We start from the raw sequence: 19016 nt of genomic DNA on the forward strand, positions 1-19016 counted from the left end.
TGTCCAAATTTAGATGTTGTCGTAAATCCATCAGGCTGCATTGTTTGAGTTTAGTTTAATGTCATGTGTTCAGAGGTACAGTAAAGCTTTTGCATGCTAACCAGTCAGTGGAAAGACAATACATGATTACAATTGAGCCATTCAGTGTACAGATAGATGATAAAGGGAATAACATTTAGTGCAAGATGAAGCCCAGAAAAGTATGATCAAAGATAAACTGAGTCTCCAATGACGTAGATAGTAGCTCAGGGCTGCTCTCTAGTTGGTATAATGGGTCAGTTATCTGACTGCATTTTGGGCAAAATCTGGAAGATGACATTTAAACTTCATGCAGTTAGTTTACATTTTTTTATTCTTCCTCTAGATGAACACAAGGTTGCTTCAAATAACACAAAACCAAGGCTTGGATCAATTAAAGCCACTCCAAACTTGGGCGGTAAAACAGTAAAAGGCACCCTTAACTCTAAGCTGCCTGTTCCTACCTCTGGATTAAAACGAGTCAACAGCCTGTCATCAAACAGCAGTGGTGTGTCAGTTCAGAGTGTTCGGAGCACTTGCAGTAGTAAAGGTAAGTATCTTTACTGATCTAAGGCCTACCTATGTGCTCTACCTATTGGGGGAAAAAAACTATATTTAGCAATGTTGAGAGTTGATATTTCTGCAGCAAATTGCCAAGATTTTAACAATTTTCACAATCTTGCAATTTTGAATGTTTATCTCTTGAAATACATTGATACTTGGCACTAATTGTTAATACATGGAGAAGACTGGAACTGAAGTAAAGCAGACGGAAATTTACAATGGCACAAATCTTTAAACTGGGAAAGCAAATGGTCTATCCAAACTTGCAGACAATTCATTCTGCAAAAATATTAATTCGAATTGATCCATCTCTGAAGTTATTGCTATTGGTAATTTAGGATTATTTAAAATAAAGTGGAATTGTATTGCCTCAGTTTCAAGCAGATTTTAAATAACATTCAACATTGGGGCATTGATGGTAAAGAATCAAAAAGAACAGTGGGCCAAATAGCCTCTGTACTTCAATAAATTGCGATATAGCACTTGATCAATGTTGCAGATAGCTCTACATTTGATAATATTATTCGTGTTGCCCAATGAAATAAGCATCTACCTTGAGTGTCAGATTACATTTGCTCTCAAGTTAATGAGTTTAATTGTTTGACAGTGTCCAGCTGAAATGGAGAAGGATTTCATGAAATTAATTGTTGCAATTGCTTCCTGGTGTCACTGGTTTAAGTGCTCTCTTGACTACTGTACTGTAAGAATGAACAGCTTTCTACAGCAGCACCCTGGAACAAAGGTTATCTAATTAGTGCATGTATAGATTCAGTGCTCTACACCCAAAACATTAAAATATGCATGAATATATCCACTAAGTGTGCACTGTAAGAATCTGCATAATTTCAATTCTTGGCTCTGCAAATAAACATCAGGAATGCAGCATAAATGCATGTGAATGCAATTTTTCGGCGAAGGATGCTTGTACTCTACATGCTGCTTCTTTGTTTCCTTTTTTTGATTGGCCATCTCTTTGTGCGTGTGTCGCTGGAGCACAGCACACAGCCATGCCGAGCAAATTACTTTATTTCCACTCTATTTCACTGAGGGGCAGCGTAGGAGATGGCAGCATGAGCAAGGGTGAAATGTTATTTCTGCGACTGCTTGATTTTGGACTATTTCAATGACTGTACCAGGAGGACTTCGAAGCTGCACTCATACGACTTTTTCTCCGCGTATTTTCTCCAATTCAACACTCATGCCTCCCCACACTTCAGGAAGTCGCAGTGATGTCATGTTTGTGACCTTTCTATTAATTGGATCTTATAGTTTCTGTATTGTTCCTTTGTTAGCAGTCTTCATTGGTCGACCTAAATACCAGCATTTCAAAAGTAAGTCATCAGTGTTTTTTTCTTAATGTGTTCTCTGACCCGTTGGTAGTTTGAATTGTGAATTTTACATGCTAAAATGAAGTCTTGACACAGCTGCAAGATGGGGGGGGGGGGGGGGGGGGAGAAGCGGCAGTACAAAGGCAGATGCATTCTTGTGTGATGGGAGAGAAAAACATTACAACATCAGCGGATGGATTCCACCGGGACCAGTTAATTTGGTGATGTCAATAGTGGGGAATGAATTGTAGCCCTTAAGGCAGTTAAGCAAAATAAACATAATTTTATTTCTGGCTATTGTGAGCAATGCACTCAAGCCACAGTAGGTGACAGAAATGTATGAAATGGTTATTCCACGGATACTCCAATACAGAGCAAAAGGCTTATGGTTGCAGGGTAAACAAGCAATGCTCTTGTTCCAACAAAGAAGTATTAAGCTTTTTTTGGATTAAATCTGTGCAAAGCTTATTGCAATTTTTTTTTTAAAAATCCAAGCTAATTTCATGAAATGGGAGGAATTTAGTGGTAGAATGATTTCTGATCTCTGTAATCCAGAATGATGCCCTGGTACTGCCTCCTCACGTGACCTGTACTTGTGCAGCAATAGCTCCTTCCATTTGTGGCATGATTTCATCCATACTACTGAAATGAGAATTGTTAAACTGTGCCTTGGATCAAGTCTATAGCTTTCACTTTTCAGGTGCATTTTCTAAATAATTTGCACAATACTGTTCTGGTTTTGGGTAACAGGTCAAGCAAAATAATTGTTTGAATAATTAATGACTAGACAAGGTAGTCATTTTTAACAGCTTGTGTACAACAAGAGTTTGATTTTTTTCACTTGGATGTACTGGAGGCTTGAAGTGGGTAAATCCTGCCCTTATAAATGAAATGCAATCCAATATCGAGTCGAAATGTACTGTGATGCTTAATTGGCTATACAGTAGTTTGTGCAAAATAGAAATTTCCTCCTATGACCTTGCACAATGGGCATGTGTCTGTTGCCACGCAACTGTTATATTTTAAAGCTTGCAACAATATTAGTTTAGTTTATTGTCACTTGCATCGAGGTACGATGAAAAGCTTCCGTTGCATGCCAGTCAGCAGAAAGAGAATACATGATGACAGTTGATCCAGTTACAATGTATAGATACATGATATGCATTATGGTGGTAAATTTGCAACAAATGGATGGATAGTTTTTGGGGAAGTTTCTTCAATCCGTGTATGTCCATTTGATTGAGGATGTCATGTGTGTACACGTACAAAGTGTGCATAATTGTAAATAAAAATTGCTCGATGCTTCAACAAACGTACTTTTTCCCTCCACCAGCTACAGTTACTTCAGTTCATCGCGGAGGAGATGGTTCAAGGGAACGTGTACGCTCTGCATATGCCAATCATATTCAAAAACAATCTTTTTCAGTGATAAAAAATAAGTCTGCATCTGTTAAGTCCACATGCAAAGGTAGATATTCTTTGAACGTAGTTGAAATATGCTTTCGTTTTTTTGTGCAAAATGCACTCTTCTATATGTGACTATAATTTTAGCATTTGGTGGAACAGTGTACTTTGTAGTGTTAGATCTGAATGCTCCCATCCTGTGTATGCATTTGTGGTACTGAAGTAAAATTGCACATAACTTTTACTGGGATTCTTTCTAGATAACTATCGGTGAGTGTGACAAGTTTCTTACTGGTTGCTTGCAAGTAACTTGGCCTGTTAGCAGTTCCACTGGTTAAGAATTGAAACATGCTCTCCTTTAATTTGACATGAATGACTTGGGCCATTCTAAGATTTATGCATTTAGTTAAAAGTTCTGCCATGCACATCAAAACTTTTGTATTTTTACTTGACCACTGCTATTGCCACAGGCTTGTGGCAATAATTAACGATTGCTAGTTATGGTTTACTTTTCCTTCCTTTGAGTAATTATTCCAGGAATCAATGTTTTAATTTGTAGAGTTGGATGTTTAAAAAGCCAATGATATTTCATCACTAGATACAAGGAACTGCAGTTCCTTGTTTACAAAAAAAGACAGTGCTTGAGTAACTCAGCAGGACTGAGTTTGAGGAAGGTCGCTGACCCCCAACTTCACCGATACTTGTTCACTGCAGATGTTGCCTGACCCGCTGAGTTACTCCAGCGCTGTCAATATTTGGCCACTGACCCAAATGAAATGGCAGGCTTTTTATGGATTGTTTAATATTCTGGCCTGATTAATCCAAAGGGGTTCTGCAGATGCACAGATTCAGTGTTGCATTAAATGAAGCCATCTTTAAAGATCCATTAAAGGATCAGTTTATGATTGCTGACTTTTAATTTGTTCCTGGATATTTGTGTGTGTTTATAACTACCAATCCCATGTTGAAGTAAAGACAGGAAAATGCTGGGAGCACTATAGCCAGGCAACATGTGTGGAAAGGGAACCATTTGGTCCATGACACTTAACCAAAACTGGGAAAGACAAAGGGTCTACCACACGAGATGCAACACCTGTCCCTTTACTTCCCCCCTCAACTCCATCCAAGGACCCAAACAGTCTTTCCAGGTGAGACAAAGGTTCACCTGCACCTCCTCCAACCTCATCTATTGCATCCGCTGCTCTAGATGTCAACTTATTTACATCGGCGAAACCAAGCGCAGGCTCAGCGATCGCTTCGCTGATCACCTGCGCTCGGTCCGCATTAACCAAACTGATCTCCCGGTGGCCGAGCACTTCAACTCCCCCTCCTATTCCTAGTCTGACCTTTCTGTCATGTGCCTCCTCCAGTGCCATAGTTAGGCCCACCGGAAATTGGAGGAACAGCACCTCATATTTCGCCTGGGCAGTTTGCAGCCCAGTGGTATGAACATCGACTTCTCCAACTTTAGATAGTTCCTCTGTCCCTCCCTTCCCCTCCTCCTTCCCAGATCTCCCTCTATCTTCCTGTCTCCACCTATATCCTTCCTTTGTCCCGCCCCCCTGACATCAGTCTGAAGAAGGGTCTCGACCCGAAACGTCACCCATTCCTTCTCTCCCGAGATGCTGCCTGACCTGCTGAGTTACTCCAGCATTTTGTGAATAAAAGGGTCTACCTTGTCTTATCTCTAGCAACTGCAAGGCTTTTTCAATGGTTTAACATTGTCCTTTTAGACTCTTCTAATTTAGGACTAATACTATGTAGGGGGACATACGATAACAAACCAGAGTTTTAAAAAACAATGGCAGATGAACTCTGGGTCAGTCAGCATCTATGGAGGGAAATGGACAGGTGACGTCAGGATGATGAAAGCACAAGGAACGGCTGATGCTGGTTTACAAAAAAAGACATTGCTGGAGTAAATCAGCAGGTCAGGCAGCATCTCTGGAGAGCAAGGATAGGTGACATTTTGGGTCAGGGAGCCTTGTGCAGTTCTTTGTGCCAACCAACATCAGGAATTCCTTGTATCGATGGGTCGTGAGCAGAAATGTCGCCTATTCATGTTCTCCTGAGGTGCTGCCTGATCTGCAGAGTTAATCCAGCATTTTGCCCCTCAAGATGATGCCTGACCCATTGTGTTCCACCAGCAGTTTGTTTTTGCTCATGATGCCAGCATCTGAACAAAATCGTAAAAGCAATAGATTGGATAGACAATAGACAATAGACAATAGGTGCAGGAGTAGGCCATTCAGCCCTTCGAGCCAGCACCGCCATTCAATGCGATCATGGCTGATCACTCTCAATCAGTACCCCGTTCCTGCCTTCTCCCCATACCCCCTCACTCCGCTATCCTTAAGAGCTCTATCCAGCTCTCTCTTGAAAGCATCCAACGATCTGGCCTCCACTGCCTTCTGAGGCAGAGAATTGGATGCTCAGTCTCTTACATACATTAGGGAAATCGAGAACCAAAGGACATAGGTTTAAGATGAGTGGGGGGAAAATTTGATGGGAACCTGAGGGGTAATATTTTCCTCACAAAGGATGGTGGGTGAATGGAAGGAGCTGTCGGAGGAGGTAGTTGAAGCAGGTACTATTGTAACATTTATGAAACATTTAGTCCATTGCACAGATGGGACAGCTTTTGAGGGATATGAGCCAAACAAGGCAGGTGGGACAAGTGTAGATGGGACATGTTGGTTGGTGTGGGCAAGTTGTGTCGAGGGATCTGTTTCCACACTATCTGACTCTGTACAATCTTTTGTTTCTTATTTGTAAACCATAGTCTGACAATGAAATTGGCTTATTTTAAGTTCTGAAACTGGTGAAAAATAGAAGTCCAACTTCTCTATTTCCACAATGTGGCATGATTGTATCCTTAAGATCAATCGCATTTCATACTGATCTTCATGTAAAAGAGCTTTTACCAGGCCATTATTTGAAGGCAAAACTTTCAAATTTTGTTCTGTCAGGAATGTGCTTTTCAGTAATATAAAGTCTTTGTTCCTCAATCTACTGTTTAGCAGAAATTGAAATAAATCTTCCAATGCAGAAAGCTCGTTCCAATTGTGTTGGACTGTTTTTGTGTAGAACTTAAAAAAATTCTTACAAACTTTTGTCTTTATCATTAATTTTTCAGTGAGGCTTAATTTTACAAACTATTTTCTTAAATTTATAGGATCATGGAGAAATGTGAACACTCCAAGCCAGGTTCATTCCGTCTCTGTTCCAAGGTCTGCAAGACAGTTGACTGCTTCAAGCAAGCTTAAAGGTAACTGTGACATCACTGCCTGTTTCAGCAGCCAGCTTCATTGGCCATTGTTGCAGCTGTCACTTTTATTCATTCCACCAATCTAGTTTATGATGGGTTGGAGATTATCTTAAGAGATTGTGTGATTAAGTTAAGGAATTTGTTTTTCCTTGGTTTGTTGCCTTCTGATTACCTGCAATTTAAGCACAGTCCTGCTTGGCACAATCTGGTTAAGCCTCATTGGAAAAACACCAAATGTATAGTTAAGATCTTGGGTTGTTTGTCAAAAGCAAGCTGATGCACCTGAAACTCAACAAAATCTGCTTGCTATCCAATTTGTTTTAATGTTTGAGCTGGTCTGAAATCTGTTTGGACTTAGGTTTGATTAGATTCTGTCAAGGGCAATTGGAGGGAAATTTAACCTTTTTTTTTGTTGCTCTCCTCCTTGCCAAAAGGGTGGCCTTGTCCACTGCGGCCTAGTGATAGCTCTCTAACACAAAGTAGATCATGAGTTTAAGATCCACTTCCCAAGGATTGCTTGACACTTGTGGTTTCACATAATTACTTTCAAATCCATGAGCTTGTAATTTGATGTAAACTAAAACAACCATGGTCCTTTGACAAGAACTTATTTTGTATTTCAAAGGGTTACACTTAAACCTGCTACGATGCCAACTTGGGATAGTCTGCAAGAAGCTAAAGAGTAGCTTAAAAATTAGGGGGAGTTCCACAGCCAGGGCACCTGGTGCTGGAGATGTGGTTGGCAGAATTGAACTGATCAAAGTAAGAGTCCAAGAACTAAGTGTTGTACTGAGGTTTATGGTCAGCTGATAATAAACAGAGTGGAATATGATTGTTGGGTGTTAAAAGTAGAACTGGGAGCTAGTCAAAATGGGACATGTGCTAATGTGGGCAGCAGAGGTGTAGAAGGTGGAAAAAGATAAGCCAGTTTTTAAAAAAAAAATGTGGCATCTGGGGTATAAAGGAGATAGTGTGGATTTTGAGTCTGGTGTAACAGATGGAAGTTGGTGGCAATGATGGAGCACAGATAAGACCTGAAGCTCTGATTGGGGTTTTATGAATGGTTTTGTTCAGCTTCAATTACCAGGCAGAGGGAGAGTTGATTTGAGTAAGCTTTTAATGAAGGCCAAGAAAGATGTAATGTATTTTTTTAATAAATCATTGCTCGGGGCTCATTGTTCACTTTAGATAAGCTGATTCTGATGAGTTTAGATAACTTTGGAGTGACACCTGCAACGTGAAACTTGAGAGAACAATGTCATAGAATCAGAATAGCCTTTATTGTCATCCAAAAATTCATAGAATTACACAGCATAAAAAAGGGCCTTTGTCCATTTCAACTAAGCTGGTTTTCAGGGTTAGTCCCACAAAGGTGGAATTGTTTTGAGTAGAGATGCCTGAGATTTCTTTTAAAAGTGCAATGCTTATCAAAAAATGGAATGAAAATTTCCCAATTTTATACGATACTTGAAAATCACAGCCTAAAAGGATATGTAATGCAACTTGAAATCAAGTTGTAAATTGCATGGGAATTTTCAATAATTTGTCTGATTACTAATCTAATCCTTCAGCCTGTTGTAAGTATTGAATAAAATAATCTATGACCTGATTTAATTTAGTCTGCAACATTTTGATAGTATGACTATGGATTCAGCAAATGCTTTGAAGGCTTCCTGATGGGCCACAGCTGTGGACTGGGAACGCGGCCGGAGGCCTTTATCGAGGCACCGCGGTCTTGATGCTTCCTGGATCGCTGTGTAGAAGCCCAGGTTGGGGCCCGGCCGGGGCCTCGCAGGTCGGAAGGAGGAGCCAGGCCTCGTGGGTTGGAGTCCGGGCCGGTGGAGTGGCAGACGGAGCCCGCGACTGGGGCCTGGGTTGGCACCACAAAGGCGTGAAATGGGGCGTTGACAGCGGTGAGGCCTCGCCAGCGAATCAGCGGTGAAGCCTCGTGACGATGGGGCCTTGGCGGTGGTGAAGCCTCGCAATGGCGGCGATGCATCGCGGGTCGACCCATGGTCGACTGTCGATAGCGAGGAGGACCACTGAGGGGGGGGGGGGGGGGGAGAACAATGGAGATCCCGGCATGGAGGGACTGCCGTGGGGGGTGGAAGAGACAAAGGGCAATGGGGACCCGGCGTGGAGGAACGGTTGGGGGGACACACAAAAGGGGAGCCGGTGTGCTTTGTAACTTTGTCAGTGCCGTAAGTGGCTGCTATTTGTATACTTTGTGTATGCAAGCAAAGAATTTCACTGTGCCTAGTCACATGTGACAAAGTATGGGGAGAAGGCAGGAATGGGGTACTGATTGTGAATGATCAGCTATGATCACATTGAATGGCGGTGCTGGCTCGAAGGGCCGAATGGCCTACACCTGCACCTATTGTCTATTGTCTATTCCTTCCTAATCCTATTCCAACTACCTGAATTCTATTTATTCCAGCGTGTTTAAATCCAAGAATAAACATGTCCCAGGCAGGGTAACCTGGAATCAGTGGTGCCTGCCTCAAAATCGGGGTTGGACATGGAGTAAATTTTCCTCTGAGAATTGTGGATGCTGAGTTGCTGAGTAGTTTAAACTTTTAAACTGTAAATCTATCAGTACAGAATTATACTGCTTATTGATGGCAAACTATTGTGGGTTTCCATCTCATAATATTAAGTGGTGAACTTTTGAAGTCACAAAAATGAATCTGTAGGGATGCCTCTTGGTGCTGCCAAGGGACGTATGTGCTCAGCTAGAGTCTTGGGTAAATAATGAGATAATAAACACATGAAGCAACTGGCAGCAAATTTAAAAGAAATATCAGAAAAATTATATGAACATGTGAACTGAAATGGTGGCAAAAAAATTGAGTTGATCAGATGCCAAGCTATGTGCTCCTGGAGCCAGAGATCATGGCTAAAGTGCTGAATACCTTGGTGGTCTTCAAATAAGAGGCTGCTGTGGCAATCATAGCAAAAGGTGCAAATGAGATTTCTAATGGGTTAACTATTGAAAGTTAAAGTTTAAAGCGACTAGCTACACTTCAAATGTGGGTTTGACCCAAAACGTCACTTATCCATTTTCTCCAGATATGCTGCCTGACCTGCTGAGTTACGCCAGCGTTTTGTCTATCTTTGATATAACCAGCATCTGCAGTTCCTTTTCATTACTGTTCGAATATATGTTGTTGCTCAGGGAAGGGCGAAAATAGGAGGCCCCGAACATAATCCACCAAACAAATAGCCATCAGAGGATGGCTCCTGTGGGCTAGAAAGTCGCAGTTGGGAGGCAAACGTATAACCACATACAAGAAAATGAGGACCAAAATGGCCACTGTGACCCGTTCAGACATTCCCTTTTATTCCCCCATTGTCCTCTTCACACCTTCTTTGCTGCTCGCACCTGCTTACATTTTCTTCTTGGCTCAAGTGAAGGCTCTTTCGCCTGAAATGTCAACTGTTTCACTTTCCACATGTGCTTCTTCACCTGTTCCTTCAAGCATTTTTGGTTTTTGACTTGACCAGGTCACTCTCCTTGGAGTGGAGATGGAGTTTATGGTCATTTGGCTTGTCAAGGAAAAATACATTTAAAGATAAATTGTCTAAAACAATAGTTTAAGGGAAAATATGGGTAATATCAATGTGGCAAATATCGACTTTTAAAGATGTTTGATAAGATGCCATACTATAGGATTGACCTCAAAGATAAAAAGGGGCAAAGCCAACATAGATGGTAAACTGATCAGTCAACAAGAAAAGGCTTTGTTTTCCAGTCTACTGTGCAGCTTTACAGAGTTCTGCGTTGGAGTCACTGCTTTCCATGATACGAATGACTCTCAATTGTTGTGTACTGGGTGCAATTTTCAAGTTTGCGTACAACATGAAACTTGGAAATGTTATGAAGTGTGAGGAGGATGGTAATAATCAAGCTACTAAAATAAATGAAAATAGACTGCAGTCTGAAGAAGGGTCTTGACCCAAATCTTCGCCCATTCCTTCTCTCACGAGTTGCCGCCTGTCCCGCTGAGTTACTCCAGTATTTTGTGTCTACCTTCAAAATAAATCATTAGTTGGCAACAAATATGCTGAGATGTTGTGCAGAACAAATCAAAATAGGCTCTCTAAATGGTGTAAAAGAGCAGGTCGAAGTTATGCATTGGCTTTGAGTGTGGAGGGACAGGTTGAGAACCGGAGCTTAAAGTGCTGATGCAAATAACAAGAGCGAACATGTTACAACATACCATTATATAATACATGGCTTGGTCATACAGGGAGTATTGTCTCATGCCTGATGCTGCACATTGTAACAGATGCAAAGGCTTCAGAGGGTGAAAAAGAGAATTTTAAAAAAATGAATAGGATGAAGAACTTCAGTTGCAGCTAGATTGAAGAAGGTGGGGTTGCTCTTAACAGAACAGGATTAAGAAACCTGGAAGATATATTAAAATGGTTACGTATAGAGGCAGTAGATGAAATATTCATCATTGGAGGAAGGGTTAAGAACTAAAGCTTTTTTGCCATATCTTCATTCTAATGACACGAAGAAATAGTTTGGCACAGTAAATGGTAATAGAATGCACTGCTTGGTTGGTACTTTCCTTTAAAAGGGAAACTGGGTTATCTGAAAGAGAGTTTTGTTGGACTTTGAGTGAGGATGGGCAGTGGATTGAGACTAGCTGGCTCGAAATCTACACTTCTGTTCAAATTGGGTTGTGCTTGTATAAAGTTGTTATAGTCATGATGAACCAATTTAGTCAATGTAGTCTGATTTGATAATCGGTGCAACCTGATTTGTATATTTGGAAGCGTCTGCTAAGGTTGAATTTTGTGAGCTCCACTAATTTTAATGTGGACTTTGCTTAACATTTATAGAAAAAAGGTTAAATACTTAATCTTGATAACAGCTGTGAATTAAGTATAGCTGGATCATTGTGCCTTGGGCAAGAATACTCACTGTTAAATGTACAGTTAATAGTGATGACAGACCAAGTTGGATTACTTTGTCAATTTCCAATTTAAGGTTGGGTTACATTAAAGGATTGACCCACCCATCCCATGTATTCAGGTTTGAGAGGTTGAAATGGGTGGAGACAGTTTTCAGTGTTCATTAGCCAGGTGCACTCGTGTTTAACATCAGTGATTTTAGATCTAGTTTCCTGCGAATATTTGGGCTTGGTGTTCTTGGATATTCCGTGCTGACTGTGCTCTATATTATAATGTATATTAGTTTTTAATATTGACTCGAAAGGTCTTCGTTATTAGTAATGGGATTTGTTTTTAAATCTTTGTTTCAAATGTCATTTGTGTGAAGAGAAATTACTGGAGAGTGGAGGGTTGGGGATGGGAAGGCTCGACTGGATTGTGCCATTGTTCAGACGTTGTAAAAATGAGCAGGTATATGGTTGCCAGATATAATTGGACTACAACTACAGTATTGGAAGGTAAGATGTTAAAACTTTAATCATGAGATGTTTTCTATAAATGTTTCAAGCTTTATATAATAGAGATGTTATGATGAGAAGCAGTTTTTGGCCATAAGTCAGTTTACTAAAAGTGCAATTTTCCTGTGGTCGGCTTCACTGAATAATATGGTATTTTAGGTATTGTCATACGTGCAAAAATGTAACCAGTTAGAATTAAAACTGTCAAATGGGTTGTAATTGCAGCCTTTGAGTTGCTGCTATTTCTATAAATCAAGTTATTTAAATCAAATGAAGCTGTTTACATGCTGCTGCAGTTACGTGACATTCTGTATTCTCTGTTACATAAACTGACATTGCTTGTAATTGTGTAGGAAAATAACTGCAGATGCTGGTTCAAATTGAATGTAGACACAAAATACTGGAGTAACTCAGTGGGTCAGGCAGCATCTCAGGAGAGAAGGAATGGGTGACTTTCGGATCGAGACCAAGAAGGGTCTCGACCCGAAACGTCACCCATTCCTTCTCTCCTGAGATGCTGCCTGACCCGCTGAGTTACTCCAGCATTTTGTGTCTACCTTGCTTGTAATTGTAACGACTGAATTATGAAATTGATTTAGCTCCATATGTGAAGAATTCAGTGTTGAAGTATCGGCAATGTTCTTTCATGATATCCGTTTTTAATTTTGAGGGTTAGGAGATGCGGGAGTCAGAACATCTGAATTTGTATTTTAAGGTAAAACTTAAAATTTCCTTAATTAAAATGAAGTGGCATAGATTGTATTTCAAGCATTCTTAAATGCTTGATACAGCATTAAATGTTTGCTACTCAGGAGATTGTTAATTGGAAGGGGGGGGGGGGGAAGGACTAGCAGGGAGAAGTGAAGGAATATGGCGATGCCCATAGGATTAATATAATATCTCAATACAAGGAATATTGTTGAGCAAGCATATGATCTTAGAGGCTAGATTGCTACTTGAGAATGATTTTGAGCTTGGAAATAAGGAAGATGAAAGCACTCAAATAGGCTTGTAATATAGGCCTCCAAAAGCAATCAGGAGGTGGAGGAACAGATATGCAGACAGATAACTGAAAGGTGCCAAAGCAACAGTGATGTCTTAATGGATGATTTTAACTTCCCCAATATTGAGTGGGACTTGCTCAGTACCAAAGGGTCAGACAGGCAGAATTTAAGAGATGTACCAAGAAGGTTTCTTGATACATTATGTGGATAGTTGAATGTGATAAGGAACATACTGGAGCTTGTGTTGGGAAATGAGCCTGGCCAGGTGACTGGTGTTACAGAGGAAGAGCATATTGAGGTCTGTGCATCTTCCATGCATCTTCATGTGCATCTTCAACTTTCTCTGTCTGCATGAAAGCTCAGGCAGATAAGGCTGTTCTCATAGGGTTGCCCCCTGAAAGGCAAACATGAGATTGAGGCACAAGAAGAACAATTAGAGGAAGAACTGAAGAGAAGACAATTGGAAATGGAGGAAGAACAGAAGAGAAGACAATTGGAAATGGAGGAAGAACAGAAGAGAAGATAATGCCGGAGGAACTCAGCGGGACAGGCAACATCTCTGGAGAGAAGGAATGGGTGAAGTTTTGGGTCGAAACCCTTCAGTCTGAATCCCCAGGACCTGATGGGATCGATCCAAGGTAATTGTGAGACCAGACGAGATTGCAGAAGCTTGGACAAAAATCTTTGTCTTCTCCAGCTACAGATGAGCACCTAGAGCACTGGAGAGTATTTAATGTTCCTTTATTTAAGAAGGAAAGTAGAGATTGCAGGAGCCTGGCTGTGGGTAGAGGGTATCTTTATTTTCCATTTTCACATGCCAAAAGTCTTTAGGCTTTGCAACTACAAATGTTAGATATGCGAATAAAACAATGGTGGGCATACCTCTGTTCAGTCGCTTGTGGGAAGAGAGTTAATGTTTTAAGTTCACAAAATGCTGGAGCAACTCAGCATCTCAGGAGAGAAGGAATGGATGCGTTTTGGGTCGAGACCCTTCTTCAGACTGATGTCAGGGGGGTGGGTCAAAGGAAGGATATTGGTGGAGACAGGAAGATAGAGGGAGATCTGGGAAGGGGGAGGGGAAGAGAGGGACAGAGGAACTATCTAAAGTTGGAGAAGTCACTGTTCATACCGCTGGGCTGTAAGCTGCCCAAGTGAAATATGAGGTGCTGTTCTTCCAATTTCCGGTGGGCCTCACTATGACACTGGAGGAGGCCCATGACAGAAAGGTCAGACTGGGAGTGGGAGTCTGTACATCCCACAGCTCTGCTCTTGCTCCCCCTCCCCCCATTCGTAACGACAGAATCCCCCTCGTTCTCACCTTCCATCAGCCAGCTTATCCAACAAATCATCCTCCAACATTTCCTTCACCTACAACGGCACCCCGCTACTGGCCACATCTTCCCATCCCCTCCCCTTTCTGCGTTCTGCAGAGACCGTTCCCTCCGTGACTCCCTGGTCCATTCGTCCCTTCCTACCCAAACCACCCCATCCCCGGGCACTTTCCCCTGCAACCGCAGGAGATGCAACACATGTCCCTTTACCTCCCTCCTCAACTCCATCCAAGGACCCAAACAGTCTTTCCAGGTGAGACAGAGGTTCACCTGCACCTCCTCAAACCTCATCTATTGTATCCGCTGCTCTAGATGTCAACTTCTTTACATCGGCGAAACCAAACGCAGGCTCGCGATCGTTTCGCTCAAAACCTTCGCTCAGTCCGCCTTAACCAACCTGATCTCCCGGTGGCTGAGCACAACTCCCCCTCCCACTCCCAGTCTGACCTTTCTGTCTTGGGCCTCCCCCAGTGATTGGAGGAACAGCACCTCATATTTCGCTTGGGCAGCTTGCAGCCAAGCGGTATGAACATTTACTTCTGCAACTTTAGACAGTTCCTCTGTCCCTCTCTTCCCCTCCCCCTTCCCAGTTCTCAATCAATCAATAGTCAATAGTCAATCAATAGTCGTTTATTTGTCACATACACATAAATGTGTAGTGAAATGAAACATTACCCGCAGTTGAAACACTAAGACCAATAAGAATAATCAATAAAAATGCAATAACACATACAATCATACACTAACACCAAACAAAAGAAACATCCATCACAGTGAGTCTCCTCCAGTCCCTTCTCACTGTGATGGAAGGCCAGAATGTCTTTTCTCCTCCCTGCCGTCTTCTCCCGCGGTTAGGCTGTTGAACTTGCCACGTCGGGGCGGTCGGGGCTCCTGACATTGGAGCGTCGCGCCGGACGGTGAAAGGTCTGCGGCCTATTTCAGGCCGCGCCGGACGGTGAAAGGTCCGCGGCGGGCCGACCCATGCCCCGCGATTCGGGGCGGGCGAACACGCTGCCTCTGCCGCTGCCGGTGCTCCCGATGTCGGCCCCCACCCAGGGGCCTGCGGGCTTCCGACGTCCACGTGGCCCGCGCCGGAGCCTCCGGAGACGAGTCGCAGCCGCTCCCGCAGCATCCGCAGGCAGCCAGCGCCGCAGGTGGTGAGTCCGGGCCGTGGGCTCTGCGAACCAGAGCCCCAGGTGGTCCCGGGTGCATGGCCGATGGTAGGCCGCAGTGGGAACGGAGACACGACACAGAAACAAAGGTCGCGTCTCCGTTTGGGAGAGAGAATTTTTTACAGTTCCCGTTCCCTCCCACCCCCTCCCCCAAACATAACATACAAACACTACACCATATTAAAACTACAATTCAGACAAAAACAACAAACAACACAAAAGACAGACGGACTGCAGGCAAGCCGCAGCTGCGACGGCAGCGCTGTCTCCCTCTATCTTCCTGTCTCCACCTATATCCTTCCGTTGTCCCGCCCCCCTGACATCAGTCTGAAGAAGGGTCTTGACCTGAAACGTCACCCATTCCTTCTCTCCTGAGATGCTGCCTGACCTGCTGTGTTACTCCAGCATTTTGTGAAATAAATACCTTCGATTTGTACCAGCATCTGCAGTTATTTTCTTACACTAATGTTTTAAGTTGGCGATTCCCCAGAACATGGAAAGCAGAAAAAACAAGCTTGTTTTGTGTTTGAGGGTGGAGCTGTGGAGAGAACAAAGAGCATCTCTGATGGATCCCTTTGGGGATCTGGGTGACGGGTTAATAATGGCAGTCAGAAACAAGATTGGGGTAAATGAAATGGAGTTGCAGAACATGTTTAACAAGTCAGGATATCCTAACAGAGAGTTAAGAAAATGAACCCGTATCACGTGGACTTGTCTGCTTAGATGCAGAGTTGTCTGAAGTTGTAGAATTTGATAGTCAGGGTTGTGAAACATGCTCAAAAATTAGGCGTTTTCGGCTAGTGTTGGGCCTTATTTTAACAGTGCAGGATGACAAAGACAGTTTGGTGAATTGAGTGGCAATTTTGTGTAGATCACGGTGATGAAGGAAGATGAAGACTGAGGCCAAAGGCCAGCAAATTCTGGAGATGCACATCAAATTAAGAAAAAAAATAAACAATTCATTTTGGACAGGTAGAACATGGCAGGTATATGAAGTAAATATTGCTATATTGGCGAGTCAATTGAGCATATCTTTTCTGAACCTTTTTTGAAAGTGGTGGTTTTATTCTCTTTAAAATGTAAAAACATGTTGAAGTATAGAAGGATACAATGGCAAGAATGCTTGAAAACAGGGAATGATCAGGAATCTCGGTTTGTGTCAAATTTATTGCATCATGGCCAAACGGATGCTAAGTTGATACTTGATCCAAGTCCTTGATTCAAAGTACTTCAGTCTAAATGCCAAGGCTTTCAGCACTTGGTGAACTAGCAAAACAATTTAATTTTGTGGTGCCGGCAGTCAGTTTTTAAATTCTTCTCTGTCTGTAATCATGAAAAACTAAATTGTAATTTTTTTATGTGCTTTAAACATTTGATAATTGCATCATTCAAAATGAGATTTCAGTTGAATGAAACCGGTAATTTGGAATTCTACATTTAAAATTCACATTATTTAAACACCTTGCAAATGTTTATATAGATCATATATAGGTCATCCTTATGTAGAATTGTTCATTTGAGGATTGACCTTCCCCCAGCCTTGCCTCTGACTAACTGGAACTGTAATTCTTGCTTTCTGATCCCTGTCAATCCAGTTATTATACTGTATGCCTGGCTGGCCTCGTATTTCAGCATTCAACACAATAGTCCCCAGCAGACTGGTTGAGAAGCTGTTGGAACTGGGGCTTAGCACCCCTCTGTGTGCCTGGGTCCTGGACTTTCTCACCGCCAGGCCCCAAGTGGTCAGGATGGGGGAACACACATCTAGCTCCCTCACCCTGAACATAGGATCCCCCCAGGGTTGCATCCTTAGCCCCCTACTGTACTCCCTGTACACACATGACTGTGTGGCCAGGTTCAGCTCAAGCTCCATCATCAAGTTTGCTGATGACACTGTGGTGGTGGGCCGGATCTCCAACAACGATGAGAAGGCCTACCGGGAGGAGGTGGCTGATCTGGCACTCTGGTGTCAGGACAATAGCCTCCTCTTGAATGTCACTAAAACGAAGGAGCTGATTGTGGACTTCAGAAGGGCTAAACATCCAATGACGTACACACCACTGGAGATAAATGGGTCTACTGTGGATAGTGTGAGCAGTTTTAAATACTTGGGAGTCCGCATCACAGAGGATCTGACATGGGCAACGCACATTGCCGCACTGGTGGGTAAGGCAAAGCAGCGCCTTTACCACCTTAGACAACTGAGGAAATTCAGAGTGTCTCTGAGGATCCTTCATTGCTTCTACTCTGGGGCTGTAGAGACCATCCTGTCCGGCAACATTACAGTCTGGTTTGGGAACAGCTCTGCCCAGGACAGGATGGCCCTGCAGAGAGTAGTTCGTTCGGCAGAACGCACCATGGGAACTACACTCGTCCCCCTGCAGGACCTGTACATCAGGAGGTGCAGATCCAGAGCAAGTAAGATTATGAGGGACCCCTGCCACCCCAGTAACGGACTGTTCCAGATGCTAGTCAGGCAAATGCCTCCGTTGTCACGCTGTGAAAACGGAGAGGATGAGACGGAGTTTCTTCCCACAGGCCATCAGGACTGTCAACTTTTATAACTCCAGAGACTAATTTTTGACTACGGTAATAAACTTATTAACCTTATTTATATGCTGTAACTGTAATTCTTTTTTGTGCACAATCCGCAGGCATTGCCACTTTCATTTCACTGCACATCGTGTATGTGTATGTGACAAATAAACTTGACTTGACTTGACTACATAGAGAAGAAGCCTGCTGACCAAACCATCCCCTTGGGCTACAGTGTTAGTATATATAGAAATATTAATGATCCAGCCTGATCATTTCGTGCCTTTCCTCTCCAGCTCTTGTGCCTTACCAGCTCTAGAACTCCCAGATCTTGGCTTTCAGTTTTGGTGACCTATACTTTCTCCCCATGTTTTCATCAGCTACCTTACTTACCTCTAGATTCTGGCGCGGCAACACACGTGAACTGGGGAACCTAATTCACACGCAGCAATGTTCCTGATGTGGCTTCCTTTACATCGGTGAGACTAAATGTAGACTAGGTGACCATCTCAATTGCACTTGTTCCACCAAAACCTGTTGAGTTTCCTGGTTGCTAACCATTCTAACCCCTCTTTTCATTGCCATACTGACTTTCCTGTCCTGGGCCACCTCCATTACCACAGTGAGGTCACAGGCAAACTGGAGAAACGGCACACCATATTCCATCTGGGTAGCTTACAACCCATGGCGGTCAGTGGTAGAGTTGCTACGTTACAGCACCAGAGACCCGGGTTCAAAACTGACTGCGGGTGCTGTCTGTTTGGAGTTTGTACATTCTCCCTGTGACCTTCGTGGGTTTTCTCCAGGTGGTCTGGTTTCCTACCACACAAGTTGTACAGGTTTGTAGGTTAATTGGCTTGTAAAATTGTAAATTGTCCCTCGTGTGTGTAGGATAGTATTGGTGTGCAGGGATTGCTAGTCGGTGCGGACTAGGTGGACCGAAAGGACTCTTTCCGCGCTGTATCTCTA

At 42.8% G+C, this 19016-nt stretch overlaps 1 protein-coding gene across 4 annotated transcripts in view; it reads left to right on the top strand.

Moving 5' to 3' along the window:
* The window catches only part of mtus1b (microtubule associated tumor suppressor 1b), a 139061-nt gene that overhangs the window by 61086 nt on the left and 58959 nt on the right, over positions 1-19016 (top strand). For 3 of the 4 annotated variants that reach the window (XM_078397785.1, XM_078397765.1, XM_078397775.1), the window contains exons 4-7: positions 365-568; positions 1875-1913; positions 3244-3378; positions 6490-6582. In XM_078397785.1, the coding sequence (XP_078253911.1) occupies positions 365-568; positions 1875-1913; positions 3244-3378; positions 6490-6582 (471 nt within the window). The remainder of the gene's footprint in view (positions 1-364; positions 569-1874; positions 1914-3243; positions 3379-6489; positions 6583-19016) is intronic. The other variant, XM_078397794.1, reaches the window with a different exon arrangement.

Source organism: Rhinoraja longicauda, chromosome 1 (assembly GCF_053455715.1).
Source record: "Rhinoraja longicauda isolate Sanriku21f chromosome 1, sRhiLon1.1, whole genome shotgun sequence".
NCBI classification, from domain to species: Eukaryota; Metazoa; Chordata; class Chondrichthyes; order Rajiformes; family Arhynchobatidae; genus Rhinoraja; species Rhinoraja longicauda.